We start from the raw sequence: 23,354 nt of genomic DNA, 5'->3' as shown, positions 1-23,354 counted from the left end.
GAAGTGGATTACAAAAATAAGAAAACCACTGTCGATCAAAGTTTATGATTCACAACATGTGTCAGGACAACTTAATCAAACTGTAACCAAAATAAGACCATAGAATGCCAGAGAATAATAAGTGGAGTCACGGACTTGTGAACGTTGTGTAGGGTTAAGGGCGCCCTTGACAATTAACCAACACTCCCTTTTTCCACTCAAGTCACTCTCCCCGCCTATCCCAAGTAACCCATAAAGAATTACACAACAATAAATGTAGTATACTGAAGCCAAAGAACGCTTGCTTAATCAAGTATGCACACTAAACCATTAATTACCCCTGTTAGTATAAAATAATATATTTTAAAATATATTGTTTATGACCTTGTTTGTTCTGAAACTCAAGAAACGCATGCGATTTTGCATATTATATTTTAAAATAAATTAAATGTAACTGTCACATAGATCGTCTGGCGGTTGCCTCTTAGACTATTAGCAATGATCTTAAGTGCAGCGTCTCGGCAATTACAAAGTGATTTATAACTTAAATACTACTATTAAAGTGGGACGCGGAGCAGACATTGATTAAGGAACATGTTAATTTCAGACGGATTAATTTTAAACCACGTGCCCACCAACAACGATGTGCTGAAGACAAAAAAATACCATTACTGATATGGAAAATATGAGATACTCCTAAGATGATCAATTTTTTTTAAAGAATATTTGATCATCTAAGGTATATTCTAAGATTTTTATCACTAATGTTCCTCTTTAGTATTCCAATTAAGCAAAAAGTTTATGCAGTAGGTTATGACAATCCGAAGGGATTTACATTAAATCCACTTAGATATCAGGTCAATCTCTGCATCGTTGAGCTGAATGTTAGCAAAAGGTTGCTGAATTGTAACGTTAAACAAAATAAAGGTATTTCTCAATATTGCTAGTATTGAGAAATACTTTTATTTTATAAGTTATGTTATATATAACAATAATAAAGTTTGTGAGTTTGTGTGGTTGTCCATTTGTGAGGTTTTAGGGGGTTAATCTCTAGATGATCAATTTTTATATACCAAAAGAAAAACTCGTTATTGGCAAGTGTGCATGGACTACATTTAACCTCATGTTTTCCACGGGAAAAGGAACTATGCGGGTAAAACTGTCGGCTAATTATTTAAATACACAATTACAAAAATAAAAATATAGGGAATCTGAATCTACGAACTATTTTTAGAACACTGAGAAAGTAAAATTCTCACTACGTATCTAAGCTATTTTATATCGACGATTTCAATAAAATAACCGGCCGTTTTTACAATAGATGGTGGCGTATTTATTAAGTAATAAATTAGCTGTTAAAGATGTCATTAGGTTAATATTTATTTCCACTTGGTTTGTACGAGGCGTGGATTATCCTTTTTGCTTTATATCAATGGCCTATAATTATCGTTAAGGTTTTTTTTATAACAAAATATATTTGTACAACTTGCAATAAGCGCTATGGCTATAGGTAGGTACTTTTAGACCAAAAGACTGCAACAGTCAGATCATCTTCAATTTATAAAAGTTAATAGGTGATGTACACCGTAGGTAAACATGATAATGAAGGACGGTGGTGTTTTTGGGATACAGTAGATTTTAGGTGACTTTCAACGGAGTTCTAAAACTATAAAGCATATTTTTTTGTATTTTAATCGACATAATATGAGATATTATATTCCCAGTCGAGGCAACGCTTCAAAAATACCATTATTATAAATTAAACTTATGGGTCTCTAAGGTTATCTAATAGAGACATCAGGACGTACATTGTGAAAACAGGACTGTCCTGTTCAAAGCTGTGAGTATGGTCACGTTACATGAACCAAAGAACAGGCGGTGGAAAACGGGACTATCCCGTTCAAAGCGGTGAGTATGGTCACATTATATGAACCAAGGACATCGGTACTACGACGGTCGGACGTTACGAACAAGACTACATGTAGTCTGAAAACGGGACTGTCCCGTTTAAAGTATGGTCATGTTACACGTGAAGTATGTTGCGCATCGAATATTTGAATGCCTCTGAAAGGTACGAGGGGTGGAGCGACAAGGGTTTCGGGTAAGGGCCATTACTCTAACAACGTACTCACTAATCAAATAACAGACTATTTAACGATCTGATTAGATTATAAGGATTAGTTTAATTCCGTTGGAATGCCAACATGTTACAAATTCGAAATAATACAGCGCTTCTGTTAATTTTTGGGGTTCCGTAGTCAATAAAAACCCATTGTTGACATACCCGTCCGTTTGACCATTTGAGTATACTAGTTATAAAAAGCTGTGATTTGGCAATACAATACACAAAATATACATATAGTTTTATATTTAATGTACATTACCGATTTCCTTTTTTGATCGATAAAATACTCCCTTTCTCCCAATTATGTACTTGTTTAGAATTAGAAGAAGGTGCGGCAACAATCTATTTGAGCCAATTGTCTATTCTAGAGGTAATAATATCTCATTGCGTTTGAATAGTACATAAAACATTGCTCTGTATTTTTTTTAAAGAATATTTGCCATATCTTTTATAATATGACCAATATTCCCATTCCCCTCCAACTAGTCGGGAAAGACTGTGCTAGGAGTGCGAACGACAATAGACCAACGGGGCGGGGATCGAACCACCACTTTAAAATTTATTTTGAATTAGAAGAAGGTGCGACAACAATCTATTTGAGCCAATTGTCTATTCTAGAGGTAATAACATCTAATTGCGTTTGAATAGTACATAAAACATTGCTCTGTATGCTGTAATAGTAGTGCTTCTTCGACCTAGCATATTCCTAGTATTAGTCAGGGCCGGCCTAATGATTTTAACCCAGATTTGTTAGACGTACAATTGATATTGATTTGCTGTGGCCTTCCTGAGCGCTGTGACGTGTATATTTGCATTGAAACAAATCGATCTGAGACTCTATGGAATGCAGGTTTGATTATCATCCTACTAAGAGTACAATGTAGTCAAAATACTCGAAGTAATGTAGTCAAAATGCAGAATTCATTTATTTCAAGTACGCTTAGATTACAAGCGCTTCGGAAACGTCAGTTGCCTATTTGTAAGATTCTACCACTGGTTTGAAAGACAGGTTCTGCTGAGAAGAGTCAGCAAGAAACTCAACAGTTGATCTTTTTTAAATAATATTATAATTTACAATTGATAACATAATTACCGTAATAGCCCAGCCCATATGACCTCTGCCTCCGATTCTGAAGGGTGTGGGTTGAAATACGGTCCGAGGCATGCACCTCCAACTTTTCAGTTGTGTACAATTTAAGAAATTAAATATCGCGTTTCTTATACGGTGAAGGAAAAACATCGTGAGGAAACCTGCTTATCAGAGAATTTTCTTAATTCTCTGCGTGTGTGAAGTCTGCCAATCCGCATTGGGCCAGCGTGGTGGACTATTGGCCTAACCCCTGTCATTCTGAGAGGAGACTCGAGCTCAGCAGTGAGCCGAATATAAGTTTACTTCCTGTGTGAAGGTGGAAGCTGATCCAATGGCCTCCACGCATCATTAAGGAACTCATCAATGGTGTAGTAACGTCGACTAAGTAAATGTTTTTTAGTACATTGGTTAAAGTTATGCATTGGAAGGTCCATCACAGTCTTGGATAAAATGGATATGTACTGATAAGATCAATATTCATAGTTTTAACTAGGAGACAAACGCAGGATCATGAGACAAGATGATCCGAAGACGAGTGTTAGAAATGTGTGAACAATGCGTCATAGTTCATCATCATCATATCAGCCGATGGACGTCCACTGCAGGACATAGGCCTTTTGTAGGTCCTTCCAAACAACACGATCCTGAGCCGCCTGCATCCAGTGAATCAATGACTCACTTGATGTCGTCAGTCCACCTAGCGGGGGGTCGACCATAGTTTCTCCATGATGTTTTTCCTTCGCCGTTTGAAACACGTGATATTTAATTTCTTAAAATGCACATAACTGAAAAGTTGAAGGTGCACGTCCGGAATCAAACTCATACACTCCGGAATCGTAGGCAGAGGTCATATCTACTGGGCTATCACGGCTCTGTTGTTTGTCTGTTTCGTTTTATTTCTTATTTATTACACTGGCTGGATCAACGAGAAGAAGAAATAGTATTGATTATAAAATATCTATCTAGTATTTTCTCAGCAAAGAATAATTGTCACTATTATGAACGCGATTCTATTTTCCACTTCAAATAGTCGTAAACTTCGCAAACACCTGCCGTTCGCTACCTATAAATGGTAAGATCGTATTATCCATATATTTCCAAGACGCCGTAATGCAATGTTTGTTTGAGATTACATTTTTATTGCCTTATCACAACATATTATAGTACAAAGTACACCGCCGCGTCTATTTTTTCATGCTTTTTCTGATGATCCCGTGCTGGTGTAGAATTGTTGGTTTAAGTCCCATATGCTATCCTATAAAGAGGTAAAATATATAATCTAATAAGTACCTTGCGGATTGAAGGTCCGAATAAAAAAAGGACCTACCAAACAATTTTCCACACGGTTATAAAATATTAAAATAATCTACAAATATTGCCTGGGATTTTTGTTAAGCAGTAGAGACGTGTTCAATTCATTTAAATAAAATAAATCGGTCTGTATGTAATTTCAAAATAACAGTTTTCAGTACACAGTTATATATAAATAAATAAATAAATAAACAAACTTTTATGTCTGTTAGTCCGGGCTAACCTCTGGAATGGCTGAAACGATTCTTTCTTACCTTACTTACTGTTATAGAGTAACATATAGGCCACTATTATCCCGGAAAATCCCATGGTTCCCGCAGGATTTGAAAAACTAAATATCTTGCAGACGACGTTACGGGCTTCCTCTAGTTTTAAATATTAGGATATATTTAGGACATCATATTAAAATTACAAGAGACGTAATAGCCCAGTGGTTATGACCTCTGCCATCGATTCGAAGGACGTAGGAACGAATCCGGTCCGGGGCATGAACTTCCAACTTTTCCGTTATGTGCATTTTAAGAAATTAAATATCACTTGTCTCAAACGGTGAAGGAAAAATATCGCGAGGAAACCTGCATACCTGAGAATTTTCTTAATTCTCTACGTGAGTGAAGTCTGTCAATCCGTAAAATCTGTCATTGGGCAAGCGTGGTGGACTATTGGCCTAACCCATCTCTTTATGAGAGGAGACTTGTGCTCAATAGTGTATATACCATATAGACAACAAAACAGACTTCGAGAGTATCAATTCAGTTGAAACCTGTATTACAAAGCGGTAGAAAGACTAGATCTATGAAAATAGTATTAAGGTTTAGGTTTTATGAGCTCGGTAATATTTCAACCCTTATCAAGCGGCTTCTTTATTTATATCATTCTGTTTGCTCGTGACAGAGCGCAAATTGTTTCCCTACCTTATTTCGATATAGCTTTGCAATACAACCGTACTATTTACATTCGACGATTTCGTCGTCATCAACCCATATTCGGCTCACTGCTGAGCTCGAGTCTCCCCTCAGAATGAGAGGGGTAAGGCCAATAGTCCACCACGCTGGCCCAATGCGGATTGGAAGACTTCACATACTTAGAGAATTAAGAAGTTCTTTGGTATGCAGGTTTCCTCACGATGTTTTTCTTCACCGATCGAGACACGTGATATTTAATTTTTTAAAATGCACACAACTGAAAAGTTGGAGGTGTATTGCCCCGGACCGGATTCGAACCCACACCCTCGGGAATCGGAGGCAGAGGTCATATCCACTGGGCTATCACGGCTCGACGATTTATCTCTAACCATTCGTAATTTTATGAAAACTGAAATTTAATTCGCTAATGCCCTTATCGTATATGGTATGGTCAGGGTTTGGATCGTGGTGGCTTTGACTCTTCGTTACAGCTAGGCTATTCTGTAACGATATTTCTATAACTCGCAAGTGCGAGTTACACCGGTTGTGGGAGAAAGCGGGCAGTCTGCCTCTGGCATCGAGAGTAGGCGGACGTTTGCTGCTGGCCATTATAGTGTATAATAGTGTAGTGGTGAGACGGTGACTTACTGCTTTTACAGTAAGGACAAGGGACATTACAAGTACAATTACAAAGTTTTGCCACTACTTGTGATCAAGACCGTCTGGCTTATTGACATCGACAGCTGCTCTGCATTTGCTTGGAGTCAGATTCCGCTGGAGAAAACAGACGCTCACCTTTCTCCCAGATTGCGTTTGGTGCTGCAGGGGCGGCGCGATGAGCCGCAGCGGCGGCGGCGCCGGCGGCAGCGCAGCCAGCAGGGGCGGCACCAGCGGCACTACGCCGCCCATCGGCAGCGCTACCGCGAACTTTTGCACCCCCATAGTCCACGGCACGAACCAGCCGCCGCCCGCCTGCATCGCGCCCCCACCCCCGTACCACGCCAGCTCGATCAGCTTCCGACCAGCCACATCAACAACACTGCACTATCGACCTTCCCACATTTGGGCCTGTTGTCACATTCACATGTACCTGTGGACAAAGAAAATGCCTTATAAATATATGATATATTGTATTATAAATATATGCGGCCGTGATAGCCCAGTGGATATGACCTCTGGCTATGATTTCGGAGGGTGTGGGTTCGAATCCAACTTTTCAGTTGTGTGCATTTTGAAAAATTAAAAATCACGTGTCTCAAACGGTGAAGGAAAACATTGTGAGGAAACCTGCATACCTGAGTTTTCATAATTCTCTGCGTGTGTGAAGTCTGCCAATCCGCATTAGGCCAGCGTGGTGGACTATTGGCCTAACCCCTCTCATTCTGAGAGGAGACTCGAGCTCAGTAGTGAGCCGAATATGGGTTGATAATGATGAAATATATGAGTAAACTAGACTTAGTTTGATAATTAATAGTACATTATAATATAAGTGCGGTAAGTTGAAAATTACAGCCGAGGTGATATTGCAGTTCGAGCCTTGGGGAGCTATAGTAAGGAAGCAGAGGTTGTAATTATCAAAGCGCACGTATGTCATACAACGTTTTATAACACATTTGCGAGGAAACACACTTTCAGAAAATAAATTTGCATCTATGCCCTGTTTTTCATATGATGACATTTTGATGTCATCGGATAACATAACATTGTCATTTTTGTGAAATAAGCGATACTTTACGAGCAAATATGTTATTAAATAATTTGCATTGTGATTGAGTTCTAATGTAACAAATGTCGTCCTATATGCCGTTGTGCTTAATTCTGCGGCCAGTTAGCATTAGCAGCTTCAGTATAATTGATTTATTTGAAAAGCAAATGTATAAAACTATTTACAGCCCAAGTAAGAACTGCCTAGTGGATCTGGAAGATGGATATTTGACACAAGGTTAGATTATAGCCTGGAGGCCATAATAAAAGACAATCTACTACTCGAGTAGAAAATAGGCTTTTGCCTTACAGGAAGTCCAACATGGGCATACCCACAATAATGTTATCTACAAAGGCTTTGGGGCTTTGGCAAATTTTTGGCTGGTGGTAGGCTTCGGCCGTGGCTAGTTACCAACCTACCGGCATAGACGTACCGTCAAGCGATTTAGCGTTCCGATACGATGCCATGTAGAAACCAAAAAGAGAGTGGGTTTTTTTCATTCTCCTGAAAACTTAACCCGCTTCCATGTTAGATTGCATCATCACTTACCATCGGGTGAGATTGTAGAGCTAACTTGTAAAGAATAAAAAAAAAACAAAGGCAAATTGCGGGCACATCATTTATAAAATATCAATTGATAGAAAGTTTTAAAGAATTAGATTTCTATAATACAAACGACCGTTGTTAGAATATAGTATTTAAGTAACCTTTTCCTCTTTATATCTCTACGCGTCACATTTTGGGTTTAACAAAAAACACGAATAGATTATAATCAGAATTTTTACTGGAGCATATCCAGAAGATGCATTTGGCCGTCGAACATTTTTCCGACAGCTTTTCGGTTAACTAATACCCTCATTTATTTTGAAACGTGTCACCATGGAGTGACAGCGAGGACGTCGGCCGTCTACGCTGTGTAACGTATAATTTCCACGCCAATTTTCCATACAGAAGTCATGTGGTTTGCTGCCTAGTGTCGTGTGTTAAAGATAGCTATTATTAGAGGATAACAATTGTTCGTCATTGTCGGGCTATTTTTGATGGCCTGTTGAACATGGGCTCTCTTCTAAGACACGATTTTAAGCTTAGAACTACGATACTCCGAGATTTTTTTCAAGATTGAAAACCTAAGCGCGTCATCTGGTCATCTCGTCACACAAAGCAGTACACCGAGATATGTTTAGTTTATTATATAGGGTGATTCGGTCTTTAGTGCGGATATTTTTTTTCGTGATTCTGTATCATTATCAGAACATACATCTACAAACAATTCGGTACATTTTATGTAATATTTTTTTTTTTCAATTTATGACTTAAAAATAACAAAATAATGGACATTTATTGGATGGATACAATGGACAATTATTACCAAACAAACTGCCTAACTGCTGGCGGCATTTTCTAACGTCCTTTAATTTTAAAAAATAATATATAGGTAGATAGGAATCAAACGAAAACGCACAAAGGTCAACGGTCCTCGGCGCGGGCGCTCGCTAACCTACGGATCGCGGATCGGATCTACTAAATCGATTTTGAAAAATTCTTTTACCTTTCTTTATTCCCGTATATCATAAAGTATAAAACCATTAACGCGACGCTTCGCTTCGATTCCGATCCAAAATAAAAGGAGTAACACCTATGAAATCATTGATGTTAGCGAATTAACACGATTAAATTTTATAATCATCGAAATATCAACCGGTATCTACCAATATCCAAATCCTTGCAAGCGGTTTCCCGTATCGGGTGTACAAGATTTACACAAATGCTAATTCCTCGGCACACAGAGCTAATGTATTTGTCGAGCGATACTTCCCGATCGCAACATGTGGATCATTATCTCGCAGATCAAAGGAATTCCGCGTAAAATACGCCGCCATCCGAGCGGAAAGCAGAAGGAAAATTGTCAGTTACACGCTTTCTGGCATGCAAAGGAACTGACGCCAACTGTGTTGGAAAAAGCTCAACCAATTATCCTTGAGATTTATTCTTGAATTAACTTTGTCCTGCAATTTGAATCGTCGTTTAATTTAAAACGGATTGAAGAATGTACCTAATAGTTTATAGACTATGTAATGCAAAAATTAGGACAAATGGCCTTCGCACAAAAGACTTTAACTTAGTTAACTGGGGGGTAAAGGGGTTATTATGGTCATTTTAAAAAAGTCGATATTGTTACTAAGGTTTTTAGAGAATGTATAATGTTAATATAAATAAATATAATTTCAGTAAATTTTTAGTATCAATTATTTTCCCGTTTGTGTCTCTGGAAAATTGCATGCACTTATGTATTAAACAACTTAAACCCAGAAATATGATTTCGATTCGGCCTATTAAAGCCTAGTGAACCTTTCAAAGCTGGTCCTATTGACTTCACCAAACAAGCATTATTATTAATTTATAACCCGGGCTACAGACCTTCGGTTTTAACTGTACAGCAGTAGCGAAAACTGATATTATCTAGTAAGTAACCCGTTCAGTAAACGGGTTTAGTCAGCCAACACACATTTAGATTAAAAAACACATGTTTTTTAGTCATTATTAACGTCTGTAAAACTCGTGGATTTTTAAATGGTAACCGGTAAGAATCGGTTTGTTAGGAACCATCGCCTCTGCTGTACAGTTTTAACTTATCGAAATTACAATCAAAATCATTAGAAAAACTGTGCAGTTAATACTCACGGACGATTTAACTGAACACTTAACTGTAAAGTTATATTATTATTTTCCTAACTGCTAACTAAGTTTGTTTTTAATGTACCCTTGTATTTATCACGGCTGCCTTTTATTTCTATTATCAGCCGTCATTTCTTTCTCACAAAATACTCCATGGGAAGTGACGCTTTTGTCACGAAGTGCCATTGTCACTCTGCCATCCTACTTTGAAGAAATAACTAAGCACAGAGGCACTGCTTCGACAATACATGGCTTTTGTGATAAAAAGGACGTTAATTTCCATAAGAGGCTGTGAGATGATCAGCAGAGAAGGCACTTTTACACGCAAACGTAGATAAAGGTGTATTTTATAAGAAAACCTAATTCTTACTAGGTCTCTTAATAATATTATCTCAGTTTGACAACTTTTACAAGAGAATAAAGTTTTGAGCCAATCAACTTTACTTATCAAGTTACCATCATTAACGACCCATATTCGTTTCACTGTTGAGTACGAGTCTCCTCTCTGAATGAGAGGGATTAGGCCAATAGTCCACCACGCTGGTCCAATGCGGATTGGCAGACTTCGCACACGCAGAGAATTAAGAAAATTCTCAGGTATGCAGGTTTCCTCACGATGTTTTTTAGTCACCGTTTGAGGCACGTGTAATATTTTTTTAAAGTGCACATTAGTGAAAAGTTGGAGGTGCATGCCCTTACCAGATTCGAACCCACGCCCTCCGAATAGAAGGCAGAGGTCGTATCCACTGGGCTGTCAAGTGATATCTAGTCTAATATAATAAAATCTGAAATATAAATATAAAAGTTCGCGTAGTTAGCATTTCGAAAAAGATACGTACAGCTAATAATACTCGCATATGATCTATTGGTGAAAGAATTTTTAAAATCAGTTTTGTGATTTCGTGAAAACATTACAAACAAATTGAGATTCGCGTTTAAAATATTGATTAGAAAAGTAAAGATATATCTAGAAACATTGTCAGGAAATTTAAGCTAAATTTATTATTTCAGGATATTTTTAAAACCAGTAATAAAAAGGCGCTTTTCTTGTAATAAAAAATAAATAAATGAGTCCCCGCTGAGCTAAGGTTTCTTTTCTAATTAAGCGCTCAAAGGTCACTCCTCCATAATGCTCTATCGGGAATTGAAGTTCTATTTTTCACAAATTCTTTTTCAAATAATAAACCTTTATGCGACAATTTATTTTATCAAAGAAGATGAAACAGGAAAATTTTACGTTTAGTTAGTTTCTTGGAGTAATTTAGTAATGGACTAATGATGGGTGTAATAAATGGATGAAGTTGAATAGATTTGTTTTAATTTGATTAATTCGATGAAGCTGCACACTCGAAAAAAGAGGACGTCATGCGTCGTCCCCTCGCTCTAGGGTTGCCAACTTTTTTTACAAGAAATAAAGTATATTCTGGTCTATGAAGATTATTAAAGTATTTTATAAAAACAAACACTTTCTATTGAAAAATGCAACCATTCCATCAGTATTTTCTCATGACGTTGTCACGTTCAACTATCGTCAGTAAACTGACTCTACAGACAATCGTTTTTATTTTAAATAAGTAGGGATAAAACTCTTTGTTGGATGACAGGACACTGCTTCGGTTCTAGGTGTAACCGACAGTCCTCTGTGCCGAGCATGCATGGAGGAAGAAGAAACGATACTTGTTATGCTTAGATGCAGAGGTGTATCTGAACAACACGCAGCACACGTTGGCTCCCCAGCAACACTCCATGAGACGTTCGGCGACCTGGGCGGCTCCTGGAGCGAGCTCGGTTGGCTGAAGTGACTCCAGTGGCGACCAGCACCAAATGGACCGACGTACATTGGCAAACCTTTAGTGGCCAGGCGAAAAAGGCCCAGGAAAGAAGAAGAAGAAGAAAGAACTCTTTGTAACTGCCTCAATGGGCCAATGGTTTGCCTATATGCTTTTGATCACCACGTTCTGGGTTCGAGTTATGGGTCGGACTATGCGACAGAGATTTTGTTTATTCTAACAAATTTTCATTAAAAATTCTTAGCCCACTCGCACGCCAGTGAAGTTTCTGAACCACATCAAGGTTGTAATATAAACTGTTTGAATTAATACATGACTGGCTTGGCACCGGCTTTAAACTGATCATACAATGTTTTAGTTTAGTTAGTAATTTTTGTGCTTAATAGTTTAGTTTAGTGGTTATTGTGTCAAAAAGTCGGATGAATTTTTTTTTATTATAATTTTTAACTCTATAAAAGTATGAAGTCTTGGGATCCATCCAAGGTTTAACAAAGAAAATGACGTCGTCCAATGTAAGGTCACGTTCGGCTTACATTAAAGAAGGTCCACAGTGTGATTTATGATGCATGTTCTACGTTGAACAAACAACATTCTGGAATTGGATTACGGACATAGTTATGGGATAGTGATGGGGAGTTCTGACGTAACTGTGTCGTAAGTAAGGTTAGTTGGTGTAACTCCTGCATAATTTACTAGCTGACGCCGCGCGGTTTCACTCGCGGGGTTCCCGTACCCGTTGGAATACGGGGATAATATATAGCCTATAGCCTCTCTCGATAAATGGGCTATCTAACATTGAAATATTTTTTCAAATCGGACCAGTAGTTCCTGAGATTAGCGCGTTCAATCAGACAGACAAACAAACTCTTCAGCTTTATAATATTAGTATAGATTTATCTAATCCATATCAATACCGCATACGTATAATATAGTTGTAGATGTATCGTATCTGTTCGTGTGTAAAATTCTTTGTACGCGCTAAACTCGAGAACGGCTGATCGATTAGATTGCGGCTTTCACTGATGTATAATGGCAAGCTGTTAAGAGTGTGCAATATGTAATTTGGTGGTTACAAATGGTTCTGGATCTCAGATTCTGGAAAAGTTAGGAGCCTGATATTTGGGTAAATGATATTTCAAAGTGTTAGCTTCGTTATGATTATACAAAATACACAATTTGTAAATCTTTTCTCGATCTATTTTTTTGAAAATACGAGCCAAAACGTTTTCTTATTTTTGTAATCCACTTCTGAGTCTGCTAAAAATTGTTTATATTATTTGATATGAGTCTACTACCTGATTGCATGAAACATGGACTCCGCGCCACGAAAGAAGTCCGCGACTAAAACTTGAACTAAAATTGATAGCGCCTAACACAAATGGCAAGACCGCCACTAAGACATAAGCGCCGCATCTACAGGACTCGTTTCGTGGCGCAGAGTATATGGTTATCGATAAACATGGTGTAAACAAACACACGTATCTACGTCTATATAAATCGCCGTTGATTTGCGTTCTCCGCGGCACGGAAGCGACTTGACACCTACGCTTCTTTATCTGGTAACTTCTTACACGCTACGTGTTCAATATGCAAATTCAACGGCGAAATGTAGAACCCCGAGGCGCTGGATATTCTGCCTTTCGTGCTATTTTTATTTTACTTATCTCAACTCATTATTATACTGTTTTTAATGTACTGTGTGTTTATTAACATGATAGTGGTCGTTAAAGGAGTAATATTGTCATCAACTCACCAACTCGCAGCGGTGCAGCGTGGTAGGTCTAAGCTTCATCCTACATCATCATCATCATCATATTTCGACGGCCTCCGTGGCGCAGTGGTATGCGCGGTGGATTTACAAGACGGAGGTCCTGGGTTCGATCCCCGGCTGGGCAGATTGAGATTTTCTTAATTTGTCCAGGTCTGGCTGGTGGGAGGCTTCGGCCGTGGCTAGTTACCACCCTACCGGCAAAGACCTACCGCCAAGCGATTTAGCGTTCCGGTACGATGCCGTGTAGAAACCGAAAGGGGTGTGGATTTTCATCCTGCTCCTAACAAGTTAGCCCGCTTCCATCTTAGACTGCATCATCACTTACCAGCAGGTGAGATTGTAGTCAAGTGCTAACTTGTAAAGAATAAAAAAAAAATAATAATCGATCGACCCTTGAACGCCTGTGGGACATACGTATGCCTGGTAGATTTGGCACGGCAATACCTTTTTAATAACTTTCGTTCTTTACTATGCGACTAAATGAAATTAAGATAATTAGCCACTTTTGTTCACTTCAGTTTCGCCGCGCTAGTGACATATCTATAGTACAAAATCTTGAACGGCCTTGACTTGGCACGCGAGGCGTCGTGTTATGAAGATGATGTAGCAAAAATACATTATATCCCAAATCTTGATCTAATCAGTGCGGTTATCGCAATATTAGTTATTGACTGACACTACCATAATTAACTAGAGCTTGGTTATATCTATACATTTAAAGACTGAATCTATTCGTGATTTTATAAAAAACTGACAGTCTATCAGCTCATGATCCTGCCATAGATAAGTTTACGAACTCTCAGTCTTCATATCTAAAAGTCGGTTTACCTATGTAGTATTACAATAGTTATCACTTGATATATAATCACTGTAGCGATGGTTGAACCGCGTATATCCCGTTCTCGTGAGAATATCCGGATAAAATAGCAGCCTTTGTGCTATTTCAGACTTAGGTATAATTTATTTTTGTGCCAAGTATCCAAATCTATTTATCTGTTCTGCAGACAAATTCACTATCTTTGACGTAGGCTAGTTGACATTAAGAGCTGTGATAGCCCAGTGGATATGACCTCTGCCTCCGATTCGGAGGGTTCGAATCCGATCCGGGGCATGCACCTCCAACTTTTCAGTTGTGTGTATTTTAAGAAATTACTTAAATATCACGTGTCTCTAACGGTGAAGGAATTAGGAAAACATCGCGAGGAAACCTGCATACCAGATAATTTTCTTAATTCTCTGCGTGTGTGTAGTCTGCCAATCCGCATTGGGCCAGCGTGGTGGACTATTGGCCTAACCCATCTCATTCTGAGAGGAGATTTGAGCTCAGCAGTGAGCCGAATATGGGTTGATAACGACGAGTTGACATATATCACAACGCAGGTAAATGACATTTTGCAAATTGATTTGATGTTTATTTTAATCGGTTGATAATAAAAACCAAAATAGTGAATAGGTCAGCTGGACGTACTTATATGTGATGTAACTAACCCTCAGACCAATTATAGAAGGACCTGTATCGCACTCATAGTCACGAACAAAATTGTCTGTCAATTTCTGAAGAAAACGAGCTTAGATTTGGTATAAATCTTATACTAAACTAGAAGTTTTTCCCGTTTTTTTACACAATTCAATTACACAAAAATATATTTTTACGGAGCTCTTTAACCGACGAACACGATTACAACTATTTAACATCGACACTATAGAGACAGTTTCTATAATCACGTTAGATCGTTGATCATATACTTTGACAAAAAAGTAACGTCTAGCGAGGCAGGTCCTATACAATAATTGGTCTGAGAACTAACCCGAGTTTGTTTTAGTACCATAGATTATGCATCAATGATTACCGCAAAGTAACACCTGCTTGTATTGCAAGTATAATTTGTACTTTAAACATGTAACACAGACGGAGTTGCCACAATCGGTAAGTAGATATTTACGGCCCTCAATACGCGGCTAGTTACAATTTACAAGTGAGATAATCTTTTAAACAGGATGCGAGTGTAAATCCATCAAAACGATAGCAAATGCTTATTCAATGTAAAAGCAATAATTTATAAAGTCACTTCAATTATAATGTCTAGGTATAGATTATTTTTTGTGTACCTAATAAGGATGATGACAGTTTTTTATATATTATTTAATATAATATAATTGTATAAAAGAATATGCTAATAGTAAAGCAATTTTGTAAAAGTAACAGGGTGTGTGCGATCATTACTTTCGGAGCTACAGGGATTTAAATGGATTTAATGGTACGAACTAATGACGTCGTAGGTACACAATGATCGTTTGATTTGTATGGGCGTTCAAACACAATTACTAATATCTTTGTTATTTGTGCGTTTATGTTTATAGTTTATATATTAAAAAATGCCACATTTAATGAAAGGAAGCTAAAACTGTATGAACTTTCATCTAATTACGATAAAAGAATTTTAATAGTTTTTGAAATTTTGTAATCTCATTTATTTTGCTTTTTATGTATAAGTTAGTTAACATTGACGATGGAAAGTGAGGCTTGACACTGCACCCAAATGACAATCGCGACCACTCTGTCAAGAGTGTACGACATAGAAGAAGTTAACATTGACCTTATTTACCCGAATGTATGATAAAAATCAATATATTCAAACCTAGTCATCATCCCCATTGTGTACATCGTAACAGACCGCTAAATCGCTTGGCGGTACGTCTTTGTCGGTAGGGTGGTAACTAGCCACGGCCGAAGCCAGACCTGGACCAATTAAGAAAACCTCAATCGGCCCAGCCGGGGATCGAACCCAGGACCTCCGTCAAGGAAATTCACCGCGCATACCACTGCGCCACAGAGGCTGTCAAACGTACTATTATTACCGTTTACGACACTAAACAAAAAAATTGCTCATTTTTTTAAAACGAGACCATACATACTACTCAAGAAATCGTGTCAAACATACTCGCAAAGCATCTAATTATACTTTATCTAAGTTTTTCACACTCTGTCTTGTCGTGTCATTTTTATTGTCTACGTGATTAGAAATAGTTTGTCCGGTCATTTATCTGGTTTTTTCATTATACTTTTAAATCCACCACATCCAAGGTGCCAATCAATGTCTAGCGGAGAATTCGAAGCGCTAATGAAAAAAGCCGGATTGATATTTTTAGTAGACTATTTTTTTTTTCTTTCTTTTTTGACAATACTAGCTCGTTATCTTGATACAGGTACTTTGTACTGGTTAATTATTATTTCTTACTAGCTGACGCCGCGCGGTTTCATCCGCGTGGTTCTCGTTCCTGTAGGAATACGGGGATAATATAGCCTATAGTCATCCTCGATAAATGAGCTATTTAACACTGAAAGAATTTTTCAAATCAGACTAGTAGTTCCTGAGATTAGCGCGTCCGATCAAACAAACAAACTCTTCAGCTTTATATATTAGTATATTTTTTTCTAATGATGCATAACATTCAGTTTATTAATGACTAACCATGCACTTAGTTCACTTGCGTCGATTCGATGAGTAGTTTAAGTTAGTCATATGATATCTGCCATTAAAAACGTCAAAATTGGTCCTGTCAAAATCTGAATTTCGTACGGACGAAGTCACGTATTTCCGTTAGTTTTTACTGTATCTAAAAAAAGTTAAAAGTTCGAGAACTACAGTACAACCACTATTTTATAACAAAAAATTCTACAGCTTGCCATCGCATGAGATCGCAGACGAATTATGACTTATCATCGAAATAAACTTGGACATAATAATATCTAACAATGACACAACCGGCTGACACGGCAGAACAATGTATCAACAGATAAAATTATCTCTTTAACACGTTCGACATCTAAAGGCGGGGCACATTGTAACATGGTATATTCGAACATAACCAAAGATAACTAAACTTACTGTAGTACTAGATAGGACAAACTCAAACTCAAAATTAATTTATTTCAATTTGACTTAGTTTACAAGCACTTTTGAAACGTCAGGAAGGTTTGACAATTGGTAAAATGATGAAAAGTAGAAAACTATTAAGGTAAATATAAAAGTTGCTAATATTAGCCAAACTAGTAACTTAGACATTATCTAATCCACTTATTTTTGAATACCATATGTCAATTTTTTTAAATGGTTTTAAGTTTTTTTTTGTTCTTTTGATATTATTAACAATAATATATTGAAAGAACATAATATATTACGATATTAAGATCATTTTTACTACTACCTCTCTTCTCTCTCTCTCTCTCTCTTTCATTTATTTCTTTAACTTTCATGTACTTATGTAGTAATGTAATTAGTTGGCTTAATGTTACTAGTATGAATGTTACATGTGGCCCTGTCAGGGTAATCTATACTTATAATAATACTTAATATTTTACATTTCGGATAAACTAAAAATAAAAAAAAAACGAGAAATAATAACATAAGAACAATAATGAATTATTTCTAAACTATGGTGTTATGAAATTCCCAATTTATCTATCTATTAAGTCAATCACAATTAGAAGTCCTACTATTAATAAAAATAAATAAAGTTTACGTACATTGGAAGTAACAAATGTGTGCAGAAATTCAATACAAATATGAGTTACTATCCACACAGTTTAAACTACTCGTAAGTTCTTCTGTTGGTTTTATGGCTCCGCGCGTCGAGCGATTGAGCCAGTATCAAGTGCTTTTTTTTCTTATTTAAAACGAGGAAACTTGTTTAATTATAAAACTCGAAATTTTTAAACAGGGAATTTTAGAAAGGATCAAAAAAGGATAGGAAATAATATAAAATACTCATACTGAATATTTACCTACTACTCGTAAGTTGCTTGGTTAAAAATAACACAGATGGTAGACAAAATTTTCATTAGCGTAGATAAAATTTTAATGCGATTCTTTTACAAGCAACTAGAAACAAATACTACTAGTTATATTTCGAGTGAATTGTGGATATGACCTCTGCCTCCGATTCCGGAGGGTGTGGGTTCGAATCCGGTCCGGGGATGCACCTCCAACTTTTCAGTTGTGTGCATTTTAAGAAATTAAATATCACGTGTCTCATCGGTGAAGGAAAACATCGTGAGGAAACCTGCATACCAGAGAATTTCTTAATTCTCTGCGTGTGTGAAGTCTACCAATCCGCATTGGGCCAGCGTGGTGGACTATTGGCCTAACCCCTCTCATTCTGAGAGGAGACTCGAGCTCAGCAGTGAGCCGTATATGGGTTGATAACGACGATATTTCGAGTCATTATATTTGTGTTCTCAAAGCCGTTCTATGCTTATCTAATGTCGCCCATACGAACAGAGTGGATTTTATTTGGGTCAGTAATGTTCGCCCGATTCTATTATTGTTTGCGGAGCGAGATTTCTATTGTTCCCCCGTATTCCAAATGAGCCACGTAATCGAAATGTAATCGCTTTGATGCAAAGCGACAGGTTTCACCAAATGGCGACCTATTTAATAGAATAGCTGACTGTCGCTTGGATTGTTTACTTTGAATCACGCAGGAGCATGGACCAACAAACTTCGTGCTATCGAAAGTCCTAAAGTAAATCCTACTATATTATTATAATATTATAAACGCGAAAGTTTGTATGGATGTATGGATGTTTGAATGTTTGTTACTCTATAACGCCGCTACTACTAAAGCGATTTAGCTGAAATTTGGAATGGAAATATATTTTACTCTGGATTAACAAATAGGCTACTATTTATCCCGAAAAAAAAATCCATGGTTTCCCGAGATTTGCGAAAACTCATGATATTAATGATATGAATGTTTGTTACTGTTTCACGCCTCGACTACTTAACCGAATTAGTTGAAATTTGGTATTGATATATATTATAGCATGGATTAACACATAGGCTACTTTTTGTCCCGGAAAAATCCATGGTTCCCGAGGGATTTGAGGGAACTATGTACTATACTAAAAAAAAGTATGAAAAAAAAGCTGGTATGTACTCCAGGTGCCTACCTGAGAATAGATTTCTTTACAAACTTTGATTCGTGCTATCAAGGGTAGCCTTGTGTTTTTTTATACTTCAATATATTATGTGATAAAGTTATTATATTTTTATTTCCACTTCTGAATCAATTTTGATATATTTTGCGACAGACAAAAAAAATATCAAAATTAAGATCTTCAGAAAATATAAGTTATTTTTAAAATATAAGAGAGAGAGTTTTATTATTATTTTTTATTTGAAATATAATAATAGATTTTAAAGTAGCTAAGTTTACCATTGAAAATTTCGTCATCCGTTTTCATGTTGAAATAATTAATAAATTTAAAACAGCTGCTACAGATCAAAACAATCGTGTAGCTGACATAAAATTAAAAAAAAATATCCTTCCTATTGTTGTAATAAAGAATATATTTATTATAACGTTAGACAGTAAATTGGTAGTCCTACCTATTATTGTTACACAGGATATATTAGAATGTTATGTTGAGGATGGGAGTGAATATAATGTTGGATACAGTGATTACTCAACCGGAGTTTATGGCTTCCCGACCAATCCCACAGATATTAACAATAGACGTCATTTGGTGAATGTTGCATCGGTATCAAAAGACGTGGGAAAAAAAATCATTAGTACATCAGAATGGATGATAGTTTAATTTTAACTTTTAACCGGCTTTTAAAACGCTTTTGATTCAACTTTCGATCTGATTTTGATTAATGTTAAGTTAAGGATGAAAGTTAATTTAATAATCTCCGCCTTGGCCTTTTTGTGGAGGTCAAAACTTGATTCTTGGTTAGGTTGAAATGGAAATTATTAAATTTATACTAATATTATAAAAAGGAAATATTTTATTGTTTGTTTGCATAAGCTATTCTACTGGCGATTTTAAACTTATTTCGTGGTTGTTCATTATGAATGTTATTTAAACGGGTACATACCACGATAAAACGACGAGATTTTTATTGTCGATATTTCGACCCAGTTGCATGGATCGTGGTCACGACGGGACTGAAGTTGCGAGATGAGAAGTGAAGTCAGCTGTTAGGGGCAAAATCGATCTACCCTCTTTCTTGTTCTTTTTCTTTTTTCAACGACCTCGCGTTTTTGGCTGTTTAGGCAAACCACACTCACGACATCGCTTTTGTTATTATGCGTGTCGCGGCGCCCTCTTGGTTTGCACAATTCTACCACCGGGTTCCACTCGCTGGCTAGTTTGAAGCCATCTTCCCGATTGAAATTTTTGTATTTTCGAATTTCAATGGCTTCTCGAACTACTCGGGGTATATAGTGGCGGTCCGTGGAAATAATGTGTGGATTATGGATCTCAATCCAATGTTTAGTTCCCGGTTGTAGAATGTGATCAGCTATCGCAGACTTTTGCGGGTCGTTGTTTTTTATCGCTCGTATATGTTCTGTTACACGGGTTGCTATGGGCCTCTTCGTTTGTCCAATATAAGAGCTACCACAGCTGCAGTCGATTTTATACACACCCGGACACTGGTATGGCAAACGATCCTTTGGAGAACGCATCATGTGGGCGATCTTTTGTAAAGGAGTAAACACAGTCTTTATGTTGTATTTTTTCCTTAGGAACGATCCAATTTTATCAGTTACCCCTTTAACAAAAGGTAAGTAGGCCATTCTTCTTTCGACTTCCAAAGGTCGTTCTCTCCGTTGATGTGAACTATTTTTTAATACAAGGGGCTTATGACCATTTCGACGTAACACCTTGCTTATATGTTCCAGCTCAGCCTGGATGTGAACGTCATCACACAGGTCCTGAGCGCGATTGAAGAGGGTGGTAGCCACTGACGCAAGGTGTCGTGGATGGTGATGCGAAGAGCCATGTAAATATCTGTCCGTGTGTGTCTGCTTCCGGTAAACAGTGTGACTAAAACTACCATCTAGTCGGACCTTGACTAGGACATCCAAGAATGGAAGCGATAATAACAAAAGCGATGTCGTGAGTGTGGTTTGCCTAAACAGCCAAAAACGCGAGGTCGTTGAAAAAAGAAAAAGAACAAGAAAGAGGGTAGATCGATTTTGCCCCTAACAGCTGACTTCACTTCTCATCTCGCAACTTCAGTCCCGTCGTGACCACGATCCATGCAACTGGGTCGAAATATCGACAATAAAAATCTCGTCGTTTTATCGTGGTATGTACCCGTTTAAATAATATTCTACTGGCAAAACTACTAGACCGATTTTGGAAATTCTTTTACCAATGAAAAGCTCATTATCAGGAAGTAAGATAGGTTATACCCCGGTAATCCCACGGGAACGGGAACTACACGGATGAAACCACGGAGTTCTGCTAGTTTACAATATTTCTGATTTGATTTGTCTCAGCGAAAATAATCATTCGTATTTTTCTAGGCAACGAATTTAAACTAAGCTAAGGGGAAGAAACAGTAGTAAAAAATTGACAATTTTTTTGCAAGCCACTCTGAGTCTTTTAAGTAAATATCTGTGGTTAATAAATAGGCACAGAATATTGGCATCCCTAAAAATATTGTTGATATTTGAAATTATTTAGCTCATTCAAGATTAATTCCTTTTTTAGTGATTAAGTCAAAAATTTAGAACCTAATTTTTATTTAATAAATAATAAATTCTTCTTAAACGACTCCAAATAATGAGAGTATCAATTTTACCCAATTTAACCAACCCAACCCCAGACCTTATTAAGTAGCTAATACAAGAAACGAAAAAGGCTAATAAAGGAATAAATAAAAAATGTTGATCGTAAATCGAAGGATGCCCAGCATAATATTTGCAAATTGGGACCTTGTAACAGGTTAGTGAATGTACAGTTCGTTACGCTAAATGAATTATTAGGTATACGAGTAGGTAAGCTCCTTACAAATAAGTCTCCATTGAAAAGTAAAGTAAATCGTGGTAGCTTATCAAGTATCAAGATTATTGAGTTTTCATGAATATTGTGTTTTCTATAACTAATTTAAACTGTGCTATGTGAAATGTCAATGAATTTGAAGAAGCTTTTAAAGTGTCATTTCATTAGTTTTCTTTATTTATGTACAATCAATGCTAAGTAAATCCATTAACTTACATTAGTTTTCTTTAATCATGATTGTACATTTAATCTTTTAACGGTTTAAAGTTAATTCACATCTATGAGTATAAAGTTAATTCCACATCTGTATAAAAAGCCTTTCCCAAACTGAAAGCTGTGAGAAATGGACGAAGAATATAAATTTAATAACAGCGGAAAAATAATACGATTTCAAAGACATTTTAACATTGCGATGTTAGTTGCATGTGTTGTTTTGTTTTGTAAAGCTGTAACTTTCACTAGCAAATATTTCGGAACGGTATGATTTTCAAACAGTTACGGTCTTTCCTTCGTCTTTTACTCTTACGTATGCAATAAATTACTGCGAGATACCTACAAGAGTGAAATAAATTCTGCGGTTTTGACATTTTACGAAGGTTAGAATGAAATCGCGTCGATAACACACTCGGATATAACTAATACAGAGGTCCAGCTTGGTAAAAGTATATTAAGTTAATGTAGGTACTCAATATATAGTTATTTTTTTAATTCCCGACGCAAAAAAAGTCTGTCAGTCTGTCTGTGGAACCACAGCTCCCGAACGGATGAAGCGATTTTAGTTTAATTTTTTTTGGATGAAAGGTGTCTTAGGCGAGTGTTCTTAGACATGGTTGATGAAAATCAGTTGAGCTATTTAAAAGTTCTGGGGAGTAAAAGTGGGGTTAGCCCTTGACTACAATCTCACCTGATGATAAATGATGATGCAATCTTAGATGGAAGCGGGCTAACTTGTTAGTAGTAGGATGAAAAACCACACCTCTTTCTGTTTCTACACGACATCGTACCGGAACGGCTAGTTATCGGCAAAGACATACCGCCAAGCGATTTTCAATTGGCGGTACGTCTTTGCCGGTAACTAGCCACGGCCTAAGCGTCCCACCAGCCAGACCAGGACCAATTAAGAAAACCTCAATCAGCCCAGCCGGGGATCGAGCGTAGGACTGCGTCGTAAATGCACTGCGTCAGGGTGGCCGTCAAAATTA

The 23,354-nt window shown here is 37.1% G+C and overlaps 1 protein-coding gene across 4 annotated transcripts in view; it reads right to left on the bottom strand.

Moving 5' to 3' along the window:
* The window catches only part of LOC112048897 (pseudouridylate synthase RPUSD2), a 505,733-nt gene that overhangs the window by 78,780 nt on the left and 403,599 nt on the right, over nucleotides 1-23,354 (bottom strand). For 2 of the 4 annotated variants that reach the window (XM_052891152.1, XM_052891151.1), the window contains one exon: nucleotides 6,206-6,500. The exons of the other annotated variants lie outside the window; for them this stretch is intronic. In XM_052891152.1, the coding sequence (XP_052747112.1) occupies nucleotides 6,206-6,388 (183 nt within the window). In that variant the 5' untranslated portion in view covers nucleotides 6,389-6,500. The remainder of the gene's footprint in view (nucleotides 1-6,205; nucleotides 6,501-23,354) is intronic. 4 annotated transcript variants of the gene reach the window in all.

Source organism: Bicyclus anynana, chromosome 3, assembly GCF_947172395.1.
Source record: "Bicyclus anynana chromosome 3, ilBicAnyn1.1, whole genome shotgun sequence".
NCBI lineage: Eukaryota > Metazoa > Arthropoda > Insecta > Lepidoptera > Nymphalidae > Bicyclus > Bicyclus anynana.
The sequence above is the reverse complement of the archived record's forward strand: the minus strand, read 5'-3'. Positions and strand labels throughout refer to the sequence as shown.